The 22,154-nt window shown below is 35.7% G+C and overlaps 3 protein-coding genes across 3 annotated transcripts; 1 reads left to right on the forward strand and 2 right to left on the reverse strand.

The window, feature by feature from the left end:
• Positions 1-431: 431 nt before the first annotated feature.
• Positions 432-5,188, forward strand: LOC102625244 (uncharacterized). Its single transcript, XM_006492642.4, has 8 exons — positions 432-887; positions 1,507-1,632; positions 1,752-1,791; positions 1,883-1,965; positions 2,715-2,792; positions 2,939-2,992; positions 3,185-3,316; positions 3,449-5,188. The coding sequence occupies exons 1-8, from the start codon at positions 612-614 to the stop codon at positions 5,003-5,005; spliced, it is 2,346 nt and encodes a 781-aa protein (XP_006492705.1). The 5' UTR covers positions 432-611; the 3' UTR covers positions 5,006-5,188.
• A 603-nt stretch (positions 5,189-5,791) lies between these two features.
• LOC102624959 (hypothetical protein) lies at positions 5,792-8,603 on the reverse strand. Its single transcript, XM_006492641.4, has 4 exons — positions 8,192-8,603; positions 7,986-8,069; positions 6,238-6,410; positions 5,792-6,138 (listed from the first exon to the last, which is right to left on the reverse strand). Exons 1-4 carry the CDS (start codon positions 8,484-8,486, stop codon positions 5,944-5,946), a joined length of 747 nt encoding a protein of 248 aa, XP_006492704.1. The 5' UTR covers positions 8,487-8,603; the 3' UTR covers positions 5,792-5,943.
• A 746-nt stretch (positions 8,604-9,349) lies between these two features.
• On the reverse strand, positions 9,350-21,547 carry LOC102624474 (E3 ubiquitin-protein ligase BRE1-like 2). The gene is made up of 20 exons (XM_006492640.4): positions 21,385-21,547; positions 21,005-21,178; positions 19,846-20,007; positions 19,638-19,725; positions 19,290-19,520; positions 18,221-18,388; positions 16,714-16,916; positions 16,533-16,616; positions 16,299-16,418; positions 16,032-16,218; positions 15,790-15,950; positions 14,192-14,263; positions 13,295-13,371; positions 11,906-12,100; positions 11,051-11,123; positions 10,798-10,884; positions 10,510-10,647; positions 10,224-10,426; positions 9,808-9,970; positions 9,350-9,699 (listed from the first exon to the last, which is right to left on the reverse strand). Exons 2-20 carry the CDS (start codon positions 21,143-21,145, stop codon positions 9,568-9,570), a joined length of 2,685 nt encoding a protein of 894 aa, XP_006492703.1. The 5' UTR covers positions 21,146-21,178; positions 21,385-21,547; the 3' UTR covers positions 9,350-9,567.
• Between the last annotated feature and the right edge of the window lie 607 nt (positions 21,548-22,154).

The following is a 22,154-nucleotide window of genomic DNA, read 5'->3' on the forward strand; positions in this document are numbered from 1 at the left end:
ATAATCAAATATTTAAAATCATAAATTCGTAATCTATCATTATCTTATTTAGATGGTTATGTTGTTGAGCGGCCAGACTATCTGCGCCATAGAATAATCTGGATTGCCTTCAAAATCTAAATAATTGAAAGAAATTCTTTTTCAAAATACGCAGAAGATAGACTTCAACTCCTATAATGGGTGCTTCCAATTCTTGCGAATTATTTTATTTACTAGGTAATGCTATTAATTTCTCATTTTTAAATTCATATACATTTTGTACAAATTGATTAAAAAAATATACGATACAGGCCCAAAATTGTATCTACTTCTAAAGGCCCAGGTAAGAGGGGCCGAAAAATCTGGCCCAATTAAAACCCAAAACCCCCGCACATCAAATCCCGAAAGGCAGAAACCCCTGCCCTTCGTATGCAAAGATTTTAAAATAAAGTATCTCTGACCTCATCAGTCCTCACTGTTCTCAAAACGCAGCGTTTCACTTCATCTCCTAATATTCACTTCATCATCTGAAACTCGGCTCCGTTCCTACTTCCTAGATCATTTCAAAAACCCTAACTTCTCTCTTTCTTGTAATTTACCCTCTCAATTTGCTAAAATCTGATACAGCTAACATGTCCTCTACAGCAGCGACGACGCCATCTACAGTATCGAATGCGGGGCCCAAGATCTCGAAGTTCGCCGCAAAATCAGGGTTTGTGATACCGAAGAACAAGCTCTCGGGTTCTCTGGTTCCCGTTTTCAAAGGCGCGAAGAAGAACGATGCGATCAACGAAGAAGAAAAAGCTAGTAGTAATGATGACGGTAAGAAGGTTGTGAGGAAGACAAAATGGGGACCTGATTTATCGCTAGATGCTTCTGTTAAAAGAGGACGAGCGTTGGCTTATCAGGTATGACGACGATGACGACTCTGTGTATATTTATCTGTTTGTAAGGCCCCGTTTGGGTGTTGAATATCGAACAGCCTTTTTTTTTTCCGCTTTAGGGAAGTGCTTCCTGAAAAAAAACTTTTTTCTTCAGCTAACTTTTAGGGTTTGGTGAGCAGAAAAAGAGAAAAAACGTATGCTTCTTGCTGGAAATGCAAAAAAACACAATTACTTTTTTAAAGAAGCACTCCCAGATGGGCCATAATAGCAATCAATACCTAATTCCTTGTAGAAGTAGAAGGAGAGTTTTTGTAGTTTTGAAATAATATTTCCGACAACATGTAAACTGAAGGTTGTTTTGTGGAATGGCTTTTTTCAAATTTAATAGCAATCGATACCTAATATGTTAAGTTTGTTGGACTTTTCCCAATTTTTTTTTTTTTTAAATTATGGTGAAGTGTAGTGGGTTTGAGGCATTAAGAGCCCCAATTTGTGGGAGGAATTTGTACATTGCTCAGCTGGTGGCAATTAAAGATTTCCCTTTTCCCATTGGGTGCTAAAATGTCGGTGTCTTCCGTGTGAATGGCTCACATGGAGGCTTCCCATTCCAGGTGCCACTAAGTGATATTACTGCCTTGGGCAGACTCGGGTGGATCAAATTGTGCAACAACTGGAATCGGGAAGTCTAGAAGCTGAGGAAAATCAAGTCCCGGAGGTAGCTGCTCAGAATGCTGATCAGAAGTCTCCCAATCCTCAAGTTGACAGAGAGGTACAGTTACTATTGACATTGCATTCCTTGTTGATTGCTTTGATTGTTGGGTTCTCTCTATTTCCATCTTAAGAAATATTTGAGGTTCTGAGCACATTTGGTATTGTTTCTGAATGTAGAAGTTAGAATGTTTGGAACTTGAGAAGCAGGAAGTGATAGGTATTGTTAATGTTTTTTTCCTAGATTATTTTTACATTTCTTCTTTTCCCATATTATGTATGAACTGATTATGTTTTACGTGCATTTGCAGGTGAGATACTAAAGTTGAATCCAAGTTACAGAACACCACCAGATTATAAACCTTTACTGAAAGAGGCTGTGGTTCCTATCCCTGTAAGTTAGTGTAAATGCTTGAAACATTCCTTAATTGGTTTTTCATTTATCCTCTTATTAGACTCTAATTTCTCTGCTGCAAGAAGTGAGATGCTCAATTTTGTAATCAAGAAAATTCAACAACGAATTAAAAGATTACCAACCATTTTCTTTATCACAAAGTGTGGATTATGCCTTTTTCATGAATCTATCATTGCTTTTTTTTTTTTTTTTGTGTGTTGCTGGGGGGAGGGGGGTGGGGCCAGTTTTGAACTCAGGCTTGATAGTTGGGTCTGGGATGTCAGAAAGAGAAGGTGGGGAGGAGTAAAAGGCTGCTAAAGCTTCTTCATTTCCCGTCTTAATTGTCGTATGTCTGTGTGCCGATTAATCTTGAAAAACTGTAAAGCTGGAGATTTTAATCCAGATATTAGAATATACTTTCTGTTTGCGTCCCTGCTGAATTTCAGAGTCAGGACAATGTAAATATTTAAAGCTTTCATCTCTTTTTGTGTGGTTGCTCTTTTGGAGACATACAAACATCGTGCTTTTCCAACCTTAGAAAGTAGTGGTAGAATTAAACAACTTTTATTTAGATTGCTGACTACTCATCCTAAACAGAGTTAACATACTGTGAACTACTACATATATCAGTATTTTTAAATCTGTGGCTACATCAGTTGTCTCTAATGTATTTTGTGTGTGTACAAGTGTATATTCATAGTATATAAAGTAGCAGCTCTTGATGTGGCTGTGGCTGACTGCCTTTGCAGGTTAAGGAGTATCCAGGATACAATTTTCTCGGCCTAATATTTGGACCTGCTAGTGATACTCAAAAACGGTTAGAAAAGGTAAATATTTTAGCTTCTGCCATTATGTTATCCTTTGCTGAGGTAATTATCAGCAAACTCATTCATTCTGCATGATGTATACGAAAGATTTCATTGTTCACTGATTTTCTTTTTCTTAATAATCTATTTTTCTTTTTGCATATTAGGAAACTAGAACCGTAATAAAAGTCTATGGCACTAAAGCAGATACAGGAGAGAAGGTAACTCATCAACTTTATATCAGATGTTTCCTTCTAGATAATTAAAAAATGAGGTCATTTTATATTCTTCTTCTTCCCTTGTTAAGTATGTATTACTTCATAAAAATCTTCATTGAGATATTTGCTTCTAGATCGGACAAAATATTTAGATCAAGCTATTTTAACTTCTCTTCTTTATCTTGTTAATTCTAGGTTGAAATTTCTACATCTGATGCAAATGTCCAGAGTACTTACGAAGAGTTTCACATTAGTATATCTGCTGACTCGTATGAGAAAGTTGATGCAGCAACTGATCTAATTGAATTGCTAGTCACTTCAGTATCAGTGAGTTCATTACTTGGAAGAAAACTGTTATTTGCTTGTAGTTCTTCAGTTGGAATTTAGAGCTTATACATGGTGTCCTATGTTGTTTATGTTGTTCTTGTTTTAATCAGAACTGCATTGCCTTTTATGTAGGGAAGTTTGGCTGCCATTTCCACATCTACTTTGGTTTCTGGTGAAAATGTCAGTGCTCTTAATCAAAGCCAAGGTGACGGTGCCCAATTTTTGGTCCCTAATACTTTTGTTAACCAGGGAGTACCACAACCAGAGGTTGGTCCATTGCAAACTCCTTTACACGGTCAGTTTCAGAGCCAAACTCCATGGTTCCCCTCAGGCCCATCTCAGAATCCAATGCATCCTCTGAACACTTCATCTCCAATCCTTTCCAATCCTGTGAACATGCCTGCTAGATTCCCTTCAACTTTTAAGACCCCATCTCTTGTTCCCCCCAGTTCGCAGCTGCAAATGCAAGTTCCACCAGGTCCGTATATGCCTCAGATCCACTCTGGTGCGCCGAGAAACTTTCCTGTGCCAGCACCGCAGCCTTCATCAATTCAATCTAACATGCCAGGCTCACATCCCTTTACTGGAATCCAACCCCAACCAACAGGGCCAATTCACATTGGAAGGCCATCGATGCCTTCATTGCCTCAAGCTGTGTCAAGCGTTGGACCTAGACCACTGCCTGACCGGCCATTGATTCCTGCTGGGAACTTGACTGGATGGTCTGGAGCTCCTGCAAATGCTGCAGCATCTTTAGGTTCAAGCAACCTGGGGCAGTTGGCTCACGCAATGGGTCCTCCCCAGGGGTCACGGCCTGTTTTTGCGTCTGCACCTCCCGCTGCAGGGGGGACATCCCCTGCATTTCCTGCTGCTTTACGTCCAACACAAGTTCCTGGTTCTGCACATACACCAGTCCAGCCTTCACCACATCTGACAATGGCAGCATCACCAGTGCTATCTGTATCACGGCCAACAATGCCGGCAGGAACTTCGGGTTCTTTTTCTGGGAGCATAACAAATTTTTCGACTATGAATCTGTCTTCTGCAACAGCCCCCAGACCTCCACACCCAAGTTCTGGTGATTTCACTTTTCAACCTCACCAGCCACAAAATCCATCCCCTCTTACAGTTCCGAGGCCAAGTGGAATGCTGCCTACTCAATCCACTAGATCAATGGGACAAATGCCTGCTCCTCAATCTCCATCTTTCCGCATGGGTGCTCCTAATACAGCTCCTCAGCATATCATGCAAGTTCCTAGGCCACAGGTCGGAAACCAGATGGGTCAGCCTCATGCCCAGCACACATCAGCTGTTCCATTTGCTAGAAACCCAAATGCAGCTTTTGCAAATGTAAGTCCAGTTTCACCTACTACTCCGCCTTCACAAATGGGACCGAGAAGTTTCAGTACAGGTCCCCAAATGCATTATCCGCCTGGGCCTTTCCCACCTCGGCCAGCAAATCCTTTGCCACGAAATCATCCAGCTCTACCCAATCGACCTGAAAGGCACATGGGCCTGAATCAGCAGTTTAGTAACAACCGCTCTGGAGGACCACAGATTTATGATCCATTCTCCCCTACTTCCACGTCTGTTCCATCTCAACAGCAGGGAGGTAATCCGGCTCGGGCAAGAAAACCGGAGAATGATCCAGAGTATGAAGATTTGATGGCTTCTGTTGGAGTTAAATGATGTGGTGTTGCCTTGTTGAATGAATCAGTAGGTTAGACCCTAAATGAGAGAAATGGAGATAGAGGATTGTTGAAATTACTTGTGACATGTTACTGAATTCTATTTTCTGGGAATCGTAAAAAGAAATGTTGTCGTTTTCCTTCTTACATTTATTTAAATATTTCATCCTTGATTTGCTGATTACCTCATTATTTATTTTATATTTTTCCTTGTGCTGATCATCATAAACCGTTCTTATTTTTTGTTCAATGTTAACGATGAATTTCCTTGACAAATTTTTAAATACTATCATTATTTTACAATATGATAGTGAGACTCTGCGTATAATCATATATTGCCTTTAATTAATTAAAATGTTGATTTGTTTCAATGTACAATTCCCAAACGTGTCGTATGCATGCATTACTTAGAAGAAACACATGAATATTAGAATGTGTATAACCTTTCCTTATTTCGTACCACCACTTGTATTAATATTACTTTTTTCAATTGCATGGTGTTAAATCAGAAGCTTCAAATCAAACAAGCAAATATCAAACTTTGGTTTAATTTTATTCTACTTCTCTCAGAGCAAACATCAAATTTTGGTTTCATTAACATTTGAGCAGGAACCCAATTAAGAGATGCTCCCGATTTGCCACTGCAAAGATAAATGAATGCTCTACATGCAGGAGGATATATGCATAGCAATGTAGCATAATCGTCATTGCCAGTGTACGTAATTATATACACTTAAACCATGGATTTTGTATCGTCAAAAAAGCCTTACATATTTTAGATAGACGATGAAAGGTAAGAAAAACTCTCTTTATCAATCGTTATGCACAAGTAAACTTTTAAAGGTAAAATAATATAAGTTTCTATTTCTCGTTCTAATATGTACAGTCAAGCAGCATTTTTGATACATACAAAAGATGAGAATATGATTTGTCGGCAAATCAAATAGAAGGGCCCGACCTCAGTACCCTCTCTAGTTTCTCAGCCTTGACGTAATCCTTTTCGGTTAGAGGTCCGGCTGGAAAAGGTGTGATTTCCACAACCAAGTGAGGAGTTGGAAGCTCATCAAAGAGAGCCCTAACGTTATTGCAGCAGACAGATTCACCGTGAGCATTCTCCCTCCTAATTTGACAACCCTAACAAACAACAAAATGTGTGCCATCAAAATGGCAGTCAAAGTACTATATTCCAAATATATTCAGAAGTGTTATATGTTGTCTTGAGGTAAAAAAAACCTTGTGGGAAGTGGCATCCGTGAAGTGATCATCATCAGACAGCAACGACGCAATGGCTTTAAGAAGTCTGCGCCCTTCAGATTTGGAGGGCACCCTGTAATTCCGTCTCAGTGTTCCCTTTGTTGTAGGATGCCATTTGCTCACCAATTTCCTTTTGTCAGCCGCTTCCTTGTCTTGATGAACCAAAACAAGAGAATTATTCCAACGAGAAAAAGAGTATATATTTCCAAATCAACAAGTAAGAGACATGTAAATATAACATATATTTGAGCTAAGTAGAATAAAGGTTATATGATGTGAAATGTAATCTTTTGGTATTAAATTCATTATCTAAAATAAATGTTTCCACCAAGAAAACAACCAAAACGGTGTCACAACTACCAGTATGACAGAATGGACAATAGTTTGAACTAAGATGAAAATGGATCTGATTGTTGATGGAAGGCCAAAAAGACACAATGGCTGAGTAGGCATGTCAAAATAGCCATTGAGCTCAAGAATTAGGAATACATTTTTTTTAAAAAAATACAATGATTCTTTCCTTACTAAATTTGCAATCAGTTACAGTAAACAAAAGCAGAACTTACAATAAAATTTGCAATCACTGAGAGTGATCAAAAGACTAAGCTGATTAAACTTGTAAATCAATCCTCATAATATTCTAACATGCAATTTTGAAACCAGAGACTCCAAAAACTGCACTTAATTTTTTTCAACCACAATGTTCACTGATGTCGCTGAATTACTTCTATCTCAATAAATAATTAGGGTCTCAGTAAAAGAATGTAGCACAATGAAACAAACAAAATTTTGCAATTATATACTGAAAAGAAAGTGAGTTAACAACAAGCTACAGTTAAGTCTGTGCACACAACAATTTCCAATGTGATTTTATTCTAGTATTATTAAATCATATCTTAAAATAGGTACTTTTATTTGCCCTTCCCATTAATAGCCAAAAATAGGAATCTACAAAAGTGTACAACTTTATCAATAATGGGAAAGTAAATGCACGGAAAAAAAAAGTCTGAAACCTGGTAGAATGCGACTCTATTGAAGTATGAAACTTTATAAAAAATAAACAAGCAAATGATTGTTAAGAAGTCCAAAACCAGGTAAAATTGGGACTCTACAAAAGTTCTCAACTTTACAAACAGCTAGCAAGATAAAAGTTTGTAACTTTATTACATATAAGAAGCAAATGCAAAAACAGAAACTTTCCTTATATCTTTCCCAACCATTTATTATATATGAAGTGAAGATGCTTTACCAATTGCTAATTAAAAACATATGTTCCACCGTAAAAGTCAAATGGTTATGCTGATTCAACTTGTAGATCAATCCTCCTAATGCTCTGGCTCCCAACTTTGACAATGGACACACTATTAAAATGCAATTACTTTATTCCAATAATTACTGAGGATTCTCATTTTATTAACTAACAAATCTAAAACCAATATGTTCTAGCAGTTATAAGTTGAATGAAGCTGTGTCCGCAACAAGATCCACTGTTCTTATTTAGTGTGGTACTACTAATTCTAAGCTCACAAAATTACAATTTCAGTTTTCGTTTCAAGTCAACAGCCAAAAGGAGAAAATGGGAATCTACGTAAGTGCACAACTTTATCAACAATTTGCAGGTAAATGAACAACAAAGATAAAAGTTCACAAATTTACAAACAAGATAAAAGTTCGCAACTTTATTACATAAGCAAAGTAAATCCAAAAACAGAAAGAAACCCACAAACCTGGCTTCCCTTTTATGTTTTCTAACCATTTAGAGAACCCCAAATCAGCACCTTCACTACCAGTGACACCACCACTTTCCAAATCTGAAAACACGAACAAAAATACCCACATAAAAAATGTAAATGAAAATCAAACCTTTAACGCAAAAAAAAAAAAAAAGCGTCATCTGTAAAGCAAAAACAAAAGGAACAAAATGAAAACCCACCAGAGACGAGAGGATTAGCTTGAGATCCAGCTAAGCCAGCTTTCAAGAGGGCATAGTAAACGCAAAGTCTACCAGCCCACAAGAGTGGAGCTTCAAGCAAAGAGGCATTAATTGTTGAAGTTCTAAGTAACTTTTTTTGTGATGATTTGGGGTTTGAAAAGAGCAGATTTTGGAGGGTTTTGGTGGGTCTTGAAAGGAACAGTGATTTGTGGAGAAAAGAAGTGGGACTGAGATTGTTGAAGAGATGGTTTTGGGATCGAAATGGTGAAGCTGTGAAGTTTGTTGAGAGTTGCATTTCTTTTTATTGATTTGTTTGTGAAAATAAACAGACTGACTAATAGAGAAGAAGGTTTGTTGAAGAGAGGCAGGGTCTGGCGAGCTTTGGTTTGTCTTAGTGAGCTAAACATAAGAACGGTGTCGTTTTCAGCAAAGCGAAATAGCAAATCATGATTGGTTCAATAATATTGTTTCAATAATGCCCTCAATTTATTATTTATTTGAAAAAGCTGCTTGAAATTGAGAGGAGGCAGGCTTGGCAGCTATTATATTGAAATATTCCGAATGAAAATGAATAAATTTTTTCATCTTTATCTTCGTCTTATCCATCCCTTGTTAAGTTGGTACTTGGTAGTAGTATCAGTCAATTGTGGGGCATGAGTCTCATCCTAGACAAAATTAAATCCAAATATCCGTCGACTTCACCCTTACCATGTTGTTCCAAAAAAAATATCAAATATAATTTTTTTTAAGAAAAGGTAATACCACATATTCATACTTATATACGGATTTTTTTTTTAATTTGTACGAATTGATAGTAAATCGAATAATATATATATATATAATATAAAATTAGCAATGTTATAACACTACCACATCCCTCACACGTCGCATGTCTCACATCTTCAAACAAATATAAAAACTTAAAACATGTGAAACATGTAACAGAACACCCAAAAATAAAAGTTCAAAGAGCTTCTCTTCTTGGAAATATATCCAAAAATAGAAGTTCAAAGATCTTCTCTTCTCTTCTCATTTGATTCAAAGAAACAAAGAGTTGCAAAATGCATAGGGAAGAGATAATTCGTTTGGTTGAATGCAAAAATATGTTAAAACCATACATTACAGTAAACTAAAGGCAGCGCCATGGCAATTTTCAAGGGGTCCCAATATAATTCTCATATTATTATTATTCTTATTTTTATAAATTATGAGATATCTAGATAGTTGCATATGTAAATTATTAAAATATAATTTAAAGGAAAAAATCAAAAATAATTTTACGCTGATGCTCCAAGGTCAGGCTCCTGCAAAACTGAATGCGGAGCAAAGCTAAGCTTACAGTTCATAGAAAAAACATGGGTGAAGCTCTGCTTCATTTATATCTTTACAAAACGAACATCACTTTGACCGAAAGCAGTTCCGCAGCCAGGGCACTTCCGGTGGCGAATCTCAAGATTTCTTTGGATACACGGATTGCAGAACAGATGAAAGCATTTTGTTATAACAACCTGTCAAATTTAAAGCAGCCGAATGTTCATCAGTTTGAAACAAAGCACGCAGAACAAAAACATCACCTAGCATAAAGTAAGCAATAAGCAATGGGATGGCATACTAACCTCTTTGGGGCGGTCAAAACACACGCCACACTTGAGAATTGCTTTGCAATCTTTTATCTCGTCCTGAAGTTTCTGTATTGCAGCCTCACCAGTTTCAGAAGTCAATTCGGCAACCTTATTATTTACTTCCATGAGCTCTTCCTCTAGCTTCTTTCTTTCATTTCTGGATTAACAAAACATTGATAAAGCCGAAATTTGAGGAAAAAATTGGTCCATGAGCTAATTCTAAGGCAGTGACATGATAGAAATCCACGAATAACTTGATGAGTATGTTGAAACAAGGATCGAGATCAATATGTCCCAGCAATTACCCTTTGTTGCACTCAATTATTTTCAACATCCCAACTACGGATGTTCATGATGGATGACATATAACCAGAGCTCGACATCAAACCAGCATTAAAAAAACAACCCACCTTTCATTTTCCAATTCTTTTCGCATGTCTTCCGTCTTCCGCTGGATCTGCTCATATTCCTTATCAGAAGAAGTAACGGCAGACTTCAGCCACTTCAACTCTTTCTCTGCATCTGCTAATTCCCACTTTGTAGTTTCAAGGTTGACTGCAAGATGTCTGTCTTCAGAGTTATATCTAAGAGCCTCTGTCAGACAGGCTTTCATCTGCAAGATTATCAATAATTGATAAAGGAAAAACGAGAGTAACTGAGTTGAAAATTTGTCTGCATTGCATATAGAAGCTTTACCTGTTCTTCAGCATGGAGAATTCTCAATTTTGCAGATTCCACCAATGCATTGATTTGTTGAAGTTGCCTTGCCAGTGCCTGCTTCTCAGAGAGTAGAAAGCTTTGCACTTGCTTAGTCTTCACACTCTCAGAGACAAGCTGTACCAAAAACCAGATGGAACATTATGCAACCAACTTTTTGAAAACAAAAGGAAAAAAAATGGTGAAAATCAATGTAACGGGATCAAAGGGCTAAGATTGTTTTTTAAAAAAGAAGAAAAAAAAAGAGCCTGATGGTATAAGAAAGACCTTAATATTTAGGTCATCCCTCTCAGCCACTTGCTGGAGCAAATGCTGGTTCTGTGTCTGCATATCTTCGAATGCTTGACCAATGGTCTGAAAAAGACAAAAGAAGGCAGTCATTGAACAGGAAAAATAAGCAAATGCCTATAAGAGTAGTGGAAAGTGTGCCAAGAAACCAAAGCTGCACCGTGCAAACCCATCCACCCCTAAAAGCCAAAAAGGGAGGAAAAAAGAGCAAATCTTATAGAAAACTAATAACCTCCATTTCAGCAATGTATGCTTCCGCTTCTCGATCTTTGCTTTTCATAGCCTCTTCGAGCTCCATCACATCCCTACAGAAGGGATAGCATAAGGTGGTTAAAGAGTATTAAATGATCTCATATCCTCCAATTTTCAAAATCACGCAAGGGTTCCATTTATATATGACCGAATTAAACAAATAACAAAAACAGATTTCAACAAATGTTGCTCATACAGCTGATGTCACTGTGAACAGATGTGAAATGTTAAAAAGACTCACAAGTGAGCATAAAACAATCTTTATGTCACACCTGGTCGCGATCAAATACCAATGGGTGAAGGCACGAGATAAAAATACGAGGCCAAAGATAAATTACCAAGGGAAATGCTAACTGATCAATAAATCAGGTTGAGTCAATGTCTTAAGAGTGATCCATCCATTAGGTTAGACTGAAACATTTGCATGGATGTACAACCCTATCGGCACTGCATAGGCTTCCTTACACCAGGATTACATGAGAGCAATGTATGAAATTCTCTCCCTAGCCTTAGTTTATGACTCATTAAACCCAGCTTAGGCAGACAGTAAGCATTTATGTCATTGTTTAACAGGTCTTTGAAATAGTAAGAATTTGTATGCAAAAAGAATTAGGTACAACATCAAAAAAATTATATGATTTCTAAACATTTAAATTTATTATACAATGATCGTGGAGGGAAAGCAAAATCAATTCATACAATTTCTAGGAATTTGACAATAGAAGCACACAAGTTTCATTTTCCACTTCCAATCAAGTTATTGCCATTGGATAATGATGAGTGATTTTCAAATGTACGTGACAAGTTGTACAGAACATGAGATAAAAAAATGAACCTCTCAGAAGCATCCAGTTTGGCCACCAGTTCAATTATTTCAGCTTCTGCAGCAGAAAGCCTTTGCTGGCAAGCAGCCTCAGCCTCATTAGCAGCTTTCACCCTCAACTCTAGACTATGTTCATCCAGGGCATTTTTCAGGACTTCAGCTTGTGAATGAGCTCTACGTTCTGATTCTTTTATCTCCATCAAATCCCTGGAATTCAAAATTCAAAACTTTGGCATGAAGGAAATATTAGAAGGAAAATTTTTGGAGAAATGAAAACAAATTACGACGGTGTGTATAGTACTGTTTATGCTCAGTGTATTTTGCTTTTCAAGAATAGGAAAACACAATATCTGTTTGCTCCATGCAGTTTTGAGAAAATTCTCAAATTAAGTAAAAGTCTTGGTACACATGAATAATTTGCCATGAAAGAGAACGGAATGGAAAATGCAATATATGGGATTTTCAATTTCCTTATAATAGTTAGTGCAATATTCGCAATAGAACGCTACATAGGTCCCTCAGGATTCCACAAGATATGCTATATAAATGATACATAAAATATATTAGTATAATAGATGGATAACAAAATAGGATATGCGTGTATTTAAGATTATGACTCGTGCATACTGCTGAAGTATTTTATAAAAATATATTAATAAAATATAATCCATCAAAATTAATACAAAAAATGTGATAAAAATAAATTAATTTTAAATTATCTTAAATTAATATATTTTAAAATATAAAAAATAAAAATTCAAAAGAATTAATATAACTTAACTTTGATCTTGTAGGTCAGAGTCATTGATGCATTGCACAACCACAGGTATGCATGATAACTAATATGAATAAATATATTAATTAATTATATTAATATATTTGTATAATGCAACTATTAAATAACAGTTTTTGTAAACAAATTTACAAACATGTTTCACATATTTTCATATTTCAAACAAAACTACCAAATGTGTTTTCACTGTTTTGATTTTCAAAAATTGTTTAACAAAACATGCCACCAAATGTGTTTTCAAATCCACAAAAAACTAATCACTTTTATATTCAAAACAATAATTGAAAAAGCAACGGTAAATGCACCCTGAACAAAGTTAATCATACAGTTCAGTCTACCCAACCTTCCAATAGATTACATCCCAAAATCATAATGTACAGACAGCTAGTTTGTAGCATTCTATTGTTTTGTATATTCAAAACTTTTTTTTCTGCCGGTGGATTCCAAAGCGCACCCCATTCGTTCCGCTCTTAACAATCCAATCAGTTCACCAGGAATGAAAGGACTAAAAAAGATTTTATGGGCGCTCATAAACACATGATTTGACAAATTGTTTTTCTCTTCTTCTTCTTGTATTTTTGTAGAAAAGTATACTTAGATCGACATACCTGGGATCACGACCTTCCTGGCCATACATGTCCAACATAATCTGCGATTCCAGTTTGTCCTTTTGCAACTTTTCAATCTGCAACATGAAAATCAACCTCAGCTACAAAAAACTAATTTAGTTAGTGATGGTAGATTCAAGTAATAAGATTTCAGATGCAGTAGATACTACTGGCCGCAATTTCTAGCACACTCGCCAGTGATGGTAGATTCAAGTAATAAGATTTCAGATGCAGTAGATACTACTGGCCCCAATTTCTAGCACACTCGCCACATTTGATTATGCTCTTAATTCTTATAATCATGACCTTGTGTAACGTAGGTTCTTGAAGTCAATCGACACTTGAGGGTTTACCAAAATCTGTCAATCCACAGTTTATTTTCAACTAATATACTCTGCATCCATATGGAATCCTGCTTCCCTAAATATGTTCCTGACAATAGCAATAACAGATAGAAAAAACTAGGAAGAGCGGAGGCTGTTAAAAACTGAAACAAAAAAAAGCCAAATTAGATGTGATACAATTAGGCCCAACTAGATGACACATTGTTAATAGAGTCCAACTGATGAAAGTACTTTGTTCAAAGCAAACCTTGGACAATTAATATGAGAAGTCACAGAGAGCTGCGGATACCTTTTTTTTTTTTTTTGATAAGAAACTCAAAGATGTATTAATAAAGAATATATAAAAACAGATAGCGGACCAGCTGTCCACCCAGAAAACAAAGACTAGCACTGTTTGTGCTATACAAAAGACAGCAGTGGATACTGACAGAGTCTGCCTAATAAACAGCCAGAAAATTCCTCTTATTGAATTCATGAAAGCAACCAAGCTCCATGCACCAAATGCATTAGGTGAATATGAAATATAAATTAACATTAGAATGAGCAAACTCACTAGGGCCTTCAGGGATTTGATTTCTGCCATCTGTTCCACACATTTGTCTGTCAAGCGCTTTTGTTCATTTGTCTATGCCAACAACAAAAAATTGGTTTATATCACTGCAGGTATGGTTTCAATCATCATATACTGACAACAGGCAAAAATAATAGGCAGGCATGAGAACAACAAGCTATCGATCCATCCATGAACAGATACAATAATTAACCAGAACAAGTACCTATTTCCAAAATTTAAATTCCTTTCCTTTTGATATCATCATAATCCAAAGAATAGCCATAGATAAATTCAAAAAATGCAGAAATCAAGTCTTAGTAACACTTGTTTCACAACAGAACTTCAACAAATAAAATATGACAATTAAAATGATTAGAACTCCAAGGGATTGGGTCGAGTGGTTAAGACCCTTGTACTTGAATCCCCTTGAACAACCAGCTGGGATAAATATTTTATATCCCACAAGCTTCTTGACTACCAATGTCATAGGGTTTAGAAGTAGCAGCCAGTTTACAACTTAGTCTAGGGATTTCTGGATTTTAAAACACCCAACACACGCACACGCACACACACATACCCAAATAATAATAATAATAATAATAACAAAGAAAAAGAAAGAAAGAGCTAGAAATCATTAATGCGATCAAAGATATGATAAATTTATCATATCTTGTTGACTGCATCAAGGAAATTAAAAAAATTCTAAAACTGGCCCTAAAGGAAGAGCAACCCACAAAAGCCACCATAGCAGTGGAATACAAGCTCAGTTGTCCTAAGTAGGCAAACTTTAAAGTTGCATTACAAAAATGATCTAACAATTGAATTATATGCGCATCCGCCAAAATACCTAACTTCATGCGTAATGCCAAATGCTTATCATATTGTTTTCTGAATTCAGAACATCATCAACTAGGTAATGCAAAGATGTGTTAGCTAGAATCTTGCTAAAGCCAAGTTCATGACTCTGATGTTAATGCTCATAATCTTTTGAATGTTCTGGACAGTGATTTTGGCAATCCATCAACTGTTTGAAATTTAAATTTTGCGACAAAAATTCTAACAATTGCATCGTATGGAATATGGATGTACCTAGGTGCACACAGATGACAAAGCATTAGGGGAGAGATGAGACTTGTCTACGTCCTCAGACGTATTTTAATAAAAGAAAAATTAGACTAATATTTTGGAAGTAAGAGAGATTACATGTTATTATTGGGCTCTTTAGCATTAGCTTCCAGGTCATGCAGACTTAACATGGTATCAAAGCCAAGTTTGATAAACTGATCTTGCATTTGAATCCCTCCATATTGATAAAATTATAGTATAATAAGTTTTATTGTGTGGTTGAGGTTGTCCACATGCCATTATTAGAGCTTAAATAAAATTGGTAGACCCTCCCCAACAGCAAGTTAACGGGTAAGCTATGATTTCACACTACTTACAAATGCTATCACTATGGATAATTTGTCCAGGTCAATGCTAAATAATGGAATGAGTGACTGAAAAACATTACAATAATAACACCTCATGAGTGTCAGTAGGATTTACTCAAATAAATAACAGATAATAGAAAAGACAAGCATAATGAAAAGATAAACCTTTGCACTTAAGGACACTTTTAGAGAGACTGCTTTTTCACGCAAAGAAAGGGCCTCATCCGCAGTTTCCTTCCACCGATTCAACTGAGCTTCCATCATTCCCATTTCCTTGGACAAAGCAGAAGCCATCACCCGAAACTCTGCTTTAATATCCTTTCTTCCTGGAGTAAACAACAACATTACAACCAGAAGCTTCACCAGATTTCAGCTGAGATAAAAACTAGCATAATTAACCTCTTCACCTGAATCCTGAATGGCTTCTTCCATTTTGAGACCAAGATCATTTTTTTCAATGATACTCTTCTGCAACTGAACCTCCAGCCGTTCAATTCTAGATTCAGAATCATCAACGGTGTTCCTTGCAGCATCTGCCGACTCTGCTCTTACATTTATTTCCTTCTCTCTTCTCAAAACAAGAGACCTGTCAATCTGAAATTGCACTTTTAAAGTAGACCAATAATGACACCAATATCTGAAGCATGACAAAGCAACAAAATATGGCAGTTTACCAGCAAAGAATCTGTCAATGCTTTGTATCGTTCTACTTCAACATTCCAATGCTGGAGTTGATCATTTACTAAATTATACAATCGAGATGAGTGTACATATTTGTCGTCATTCAGCTCATTCTATGCAAACAAAATATCAAAAATTAGATTCTGAAATGTAACAAAATAAAAACTTTTATCCTTGAGATGACATGTAAATGAAGGGACATATATTAACAATTTGAATTTGTGAACCTGAAGATTCTCTAATTGTTTTGACAAGTTTATATTGTCTTGCTGTGCTTCTTCAACCTCGGAAAGACGGTCTGCTGCCAGTATCTGTAATATTTGATAAGTAATGTTTCCTTATACACACAAGCAAGCAAGTCCATATACACAAACAGAAAAATTAAAGATAATTATCCATAACTGATACCTTTGCTTCCTCGACAGAATCCTTCAATTCTTGCAAATCCATCCTCCCATCAGCAGGCCTCTTCTCTGGCGATACACTTCCATTTACCATAGCAGCAGCTGGAACCAGTGAATGCGTACCGGATGCTATATCTTTTTGCATCTTTAGACTGACCAGTTTTCTTCTACTTTCCTCAAGTTCAGCCATGGTCTCTTCAAGTTCACCTTTAAGTATTAATAAAATAGGCGCATATTTAATAGACAACCATAAGATGAATTGTCCAGCTATTGACCGTTGGATCAAACGAGTGGCCAAAGATTAAATCTGGTTGGCATATAAATATAGCTAAATAAAGAAGCCTATAAGATGCCCGGCATATACATCAGGTTACAGGAGCATTTAATGCTCCAAGCAATAAAAATACATTTTAAGAGTAAAATTATTAATGTCAAACAGAAATTGATATCTGCCAAGTCTAGCATAAATGGTGATTTACTTAATTTTTATTCTATTTTTAATAAGAAAATACACAAAAAACTTCATGAATATTTTCTTTGTTTAGATGCATATTAGTTTTGTTTAGATTTTTTTAAATTTTTGTAATGGTTATTTGTTATCTGATATATTAGAAACAAATTATGCTATACAATACTTCACAGGCAAAATCACGAGTAATTCCAGTTTGATGCTTACTAATGAATATTATGTAGGGATTTATAAAAGAATCATGAAATTTTTTTTTTTTATTGTTATGGTGATTAAGAAAAGGCTTATCATAAGAATGACATAATAACTAATACAAAAATTTGTAATTTTCAGACAAGATTATAAATTAGAAGATGACATTCCAAAATATGCTGGCAACATAATTGCCTGAATTTCTCAAGTTAACAATCTCTCAAACTATTTCCTGACGCCTTCTTCCTTCTAAATTTTTTTTCTCCCTCTGATGCTTACTTTGAATGGTGCACTCTTTCCGTAACAAACATACTCTTACAGTTTCGTAAAAATGTCACCCTTTTTTAAGGAGAAACTGAACAAAAAAATAAAATTAATATAATGCACAAAAAATTGAACTGAAAAAAAAAATATGTGCAAATAATAATTACACAACAAAATTCTATAATGCCATTATTTTTGTTAACTGAATTAATATACTCTGCTACATTTTTTTTTTTAATTCTAAGTCCTGCAGCTAAAATAGGATCAACAGATAAATTCAAAAAGAAAATTACATTAAATTAAAATGCCTCTGAATGGTACCAGGATTCAATGTCTATCAATATTTGCAATTGGTTCGTTGAATTTATTTGACTAAAAGAGTTGTTGGTGGGTGCAAGAAAGTGAATATGAAAAGAGAAGATGAACGTGTGACGAAGCAATTAAATCTGATATTAAAATTTTTGTGAATTATATCTTATTCTTATAATTGTGCAGATATGAATGTGATCTTATTCACAAGTGCTGGTAAATTATCCACAAAATTTCCTACCTAACAGAAATATTCAGATTGAATCATCTCACAAACCTGCAAGGTGTTGAATCTCAGCTTGATCAACCGAATGACTGCTTATGTAATTCTCAATTTGATCAGCATATTCCTTATGCTTCAAGTGGATAATCTCCATCACCTCATGCAGATTTTTAGCCTCTTCTTTCATCATATCATCAATCTTAGACAGCTGGATAATGGCATCTGAGAACCCCAAATATATGACAATCAATGTGAAGTTCCTAAGAAAATACTATGTTGAAGATCTAAGTCACAAATAGGGGTGTTCGCGGAGCGGATTTGGTGTCAATCCATATCTGATCCATAATTTTGCACCTTCTAGATTTTCAATCCAATCCAATCGATAGATTGGTGAAATTCCATCCAAATCCAATCCACATGTCTGCGGATCGAATGCGGATTTAACTCAATTCATATCCAATCTACCATTTTGCAAATTAGTGTGTAGGTTAAATTTTTTTAATTCTATCAAATCCACGAACTAATTAAATAAAAGAAATAATATAAAAATAATTTTACTACTGATCAAATTCAAAATTGAATAAAAGTTAAATAAATTAATTGTTTAAACAAAGCTAGAATAATACATTCAAAATTTCAAAATAAAACACACTGAAAAGAAAAAAAACTCATTCGTTTAGATCAATACATAAAAATTAACTGTTTAGGAAGCTATATTTACTTATTTACTTATTTTTTATTTTTTATTATTTTGGATAAGATATAATATGGTGTTAACGTAAGTATATTTTAACTTATTTTATTATTAGTAAGTAGTAATGCCGCATTTACAAGTTTAATTTTTTAATTAAATAAATATTCTTTATTTTTTTATGGATTCGTGAATTTTTGTAGATTTATAGAAGTAAATTTATAGCCAGTGCACTGACTGTGGATTTTCAAATTTTCAATCCAATCCAATCCAATTCACCAATCTATAGATAGGAATTTTGCGGATCAGACGAATTGAACGGATCGGATTGGATTCTAAACACCCCTAGTCGCAGACGACTAACCTAATCACAGGAAACATAAATGATGAATACAAAATAACAATTGGACCTGACAATCAAGATTTTCTGACCTTCTGCAGATAGCTTTTCATGGAAAGCCTCAGCTATGCTCTTAGTTTTCACTCTCTGAGCATCAATGACTTCTTCAATAAATTTCATCAACTCCCTAGCAGATGAGTGACGTGAGGCAAGGGCCTCTTCAACATATTGGAGTATTCCATCTTTGCTACTGCTCTCAATGGAATTCACTTGAAGTAGTCTACAGAGAAACATATCCTCTGGAGGACCAGATGGAATTGAATCTAAAGAATACAACAAGTCAATATAGTTAAATGTATCGTGAAACTAGGGTTTAGTAATACAGAAGAATAAACAACCAAAAAACCAATCTTCTTGTAGACAATAAACTGCTAAAAGACCTCGTGTCTGGTTTTCAGAATCCAACTTTTGTAAAACATTTGATCCTCCCCCAGCCCGTACTCCAAGCAGGATCAAATCATCGACAAACTACAAGGACAACATAGCAAAATTTCCCATCAGACAATCCAAACTACAGCTGATAGAGAGACCAGAAAAGAGTGCAGTATATAAAAAGTAAATAGGAAATAAGGGAATTTCACAGTTCACCAGATTCCAAAGTTGGTTCACTGTGATCAACATTTCATCATATGAAGTTTGCTTCTCTTGTAATTCTTTAATTTTGGCTTCAAGACTCTGCAACTCATGCTTCTGAGAATCTAGTTGCTGCACTAGTTTCTGATTCTGGTATTGGAGAACCGCTGAATCAACCTGGACAAAAGAAAAAAAATATTTATGATATTCTCTTTAACTTCATGTCAACCGGAGTGACAAAGGCAACCATGTCAATTATTTAAAAAAGCAAATCAACGACTTCACATTACATCATGATTATCTGCAACCACCAACTAGTATTTCAAACTTGTAGTCATCTACCAGATAACAGAAACCCACCTACCCAGTGAGTGTCTGTGCAGAAGCATTTGTTTCACGTTTCTGCTTGAGTGGCAAAGTCCCCATGCTTTTGCTTACCACTCATCAGCCAGACCAAATTGTTATTTTGATCTTTCACTAGATTTTAAAAAATAAGAAGCTTGCTCCAGCATCCAGTATAAATGGAAACAATTTTTTTCCAATTAAGTATACAGCCCTATTTCCGCATTAACTACAACTATTCAATAGTATTTTTAAACATTTTACTATATATATATACGTCTGTGTGTGCGTGTGTATATTGTTAATCATGAGCAACATTACCATGTGAAAATTTCATTACTCACCACTTCAACTCAATTCATGAGGTGCTACATAATCACACCACGTGCACAAACATGTTCCTTAACCTAACAACACAATAACACCGTGTGCGCAAGTGTACTCCACAAACTAGTATTACAATTACACCATGAGCGCATGCGCGCTCCATAACACAACCATAGAGTGCAGTACACACGTGATGTGATTGTATTGCCGCTTTATGGAGCGCACGTGGTGTGATTGTGTTGCCTATTTTATGGAGTACCAACACAAACAACACGTGTGCAAATGTGTTCCATCCATAAAGTATCAACGTCTCCCGCCAAAATATATCTCCACAGTAATCGTAAATAACCACAAATATTATTCAATTTTCCACAAATGAAAATACTAAAATTTCACTATGTCCAAAAATGCACACAATTCAATTCAATTCCATTATCTATGCAACCAAGCATGGCAAACACTATAAGAATAGACACTTAAATCAAAGAGAGGTGAGAGAACATACAGATTTGTTACTGGAAGGGGAACTAGGGGTATTACGAGCCATGGTTGGAGACAAAGAGTGAGAGTGAGAGTGAGAGTGAGAATTCAAGTTCAAGTGCGGCTTCTTCTTCTCTGGCTCTTTCAATTCTTCTTCGTTTTCCATTTACTCATTTACAGACCTCTGCAATTCAAAACCCTAAAATCAAAGACACCGTGTGTGAGTTCTCTCTAATTGGATAAAATCGAGCAAAGTTCAGTCCAGATTTTGAATTCTAAAGCGTTTCCGATATTAAAAGACAAAATCGCCCTCAAGATTTCAATTTTTTTCTCAACTCGAATGGCATGTTTTTAGCATTTCGAAATCGGAGGCTTACATGATCGGGGAGTATCGAAGGAACTAACCGTTCGTTTGACGGCGACGTTTTGGTAACGGCTACGGCTGCTGCTGCCTTCTTTCGGTTCGCGGCAAATAAATGGAATTTTTTTTTTTTTAATTCTTCGTCAATTGCAAGAGAGCGACAGTGAGTGAAAGAGACAAGTGTTGTTGAAATGGCGTTGGTTTTATATTGAACTAAAACGACGTTGTTCTGAGTAGCGGTTCCGGTAATGGAAATATGAAATGTTTAAATGGGGCCCATATCACTTTGGGTTTCATTTTTTAAGTTGGGCTCAAAATCAGGTCGGTGGTGGCAAAGGCTTAGATTGTTGATACACCCTTTCTCATTTCTGAATACACCCAAGAAAGTTAGCACAACCCTATATTGCTGTGTATGCAATGACGAACATTGAGAAAGTTATGACGAATAATGAAGTAGATTCAGCACAAACAGGCCAAAAAAAAATGAAATGACAGAGAAAGTACACATGGCTGCTATATAGAGCACTCGAGATTGACTTTCAAACATAAGTAAATTGAAGGTTCATTCATTTAATTCATTGCCATTGCATGTGAGTGCTTTCATGGCATTGTTCAACCAATCCGACGGCCCATTGTGCCATTTATTAATTAATACAACAACACTAATAATATTATTATGTCATGTGTCGTTGACTGTCTTTTAGAATACTTTTCGGGAGTTGACCGGGGAGAAGGAGAGAGAGGAGAGGAATTCAATTGCTGCAAATTGAAGAATTTGGCTTGAAGTTTCCTCTCATGTTGAGTGAGGAAATCG

Source organism: Citrus sinensis, chromosome 2, assembly GCF_022201045.2.
Source record: "Citrus sinensis cultivar Valencia sweet orange chromosome 2, DVS_A1.0, whole genome shotgun sequence".
NCBI lineage: Eukaryota > Viridiplantae > Streptophyta > Magnoliopsida > Sapindales > Rutaceae > Citrus > Citrus sinensis.

What these genes read in the sequence shown, in the direction of transcription:
- LOC102625244 (XM_006492642.4), top strand. Translation starts at nt 612, where the DNA reads ATGTCCTCTACAGCAGCGACGACGCCATCTACAGTATCGAATGCGGGG. An exon ending in ATCCTCAAGTTGACAGAGAG is followed by an intron (nt 1,633 to 1,751) that starts GTACAGTTACTA and finishes TTCTGAATGTAG; the next exon opens with AAGTTAGAATGTTTGGAACT. An exon ending in TGAGAAGCAGGAAGTGATAG is followed by an intron (nt 1,792 to 1,882) that starts GTATTGTTAATG and finishes GTGCATTTGCAG; the next exon opens with GTGAGATACTAAAGTTGAAT.
- LOC102624959 (XM_006492641.4), bottom strand. Translation starts at nt 8,486, where the DNA reads ATGCAACTCTCAACAAACTTCACAGCTTCACCATTTCGATCCCAAAAC. An exon ending in AGCTAATCCTCTCGTCTCTG is followed by an intron (nt 8,070 to 8,191) that starts GTGGGTTTTCAT and finishes TCGTGTTTTCAG; the next exon opens with ATTTGGAAAGTGGTGGTGTC. An exon ending in AAACATAAAAGGGAAGCCAG is followed by an intron (nt 6,411 to 7,985) that starts GTTTGTGGGTTT and finishes TGGTTCATCAAG; the next exon opens with ACAAGGAAGCGGCTGACAAA.
- LOC102624474 (XM_006492640.4), bottom strand. Translation starts at nt 21,145, where the DNA reads ATGGAAAACGAAGAAGAATTGAAAGAGCCAGAGAAGAAGAAGCCGCAC. An exon ending in TCAAATCCCTGAAGGCCCTA is followed by an intron (nt 13,372 to 14,191) that starts GTGAGTTTGCTC and finishes TTCATGTTGCAG; the next exon opens with ATTGAAAAGTTGCAAAAGGA. An exon ending in AAAGAATTGGAAAATGAAAG is followed by an intron (nt 9,971 to 10,223) that starts GTGGGTTGTTTT and finishes TTGTTAATCCAG; the next exon opens with AAATGAAAGAAAGAAGCTAG.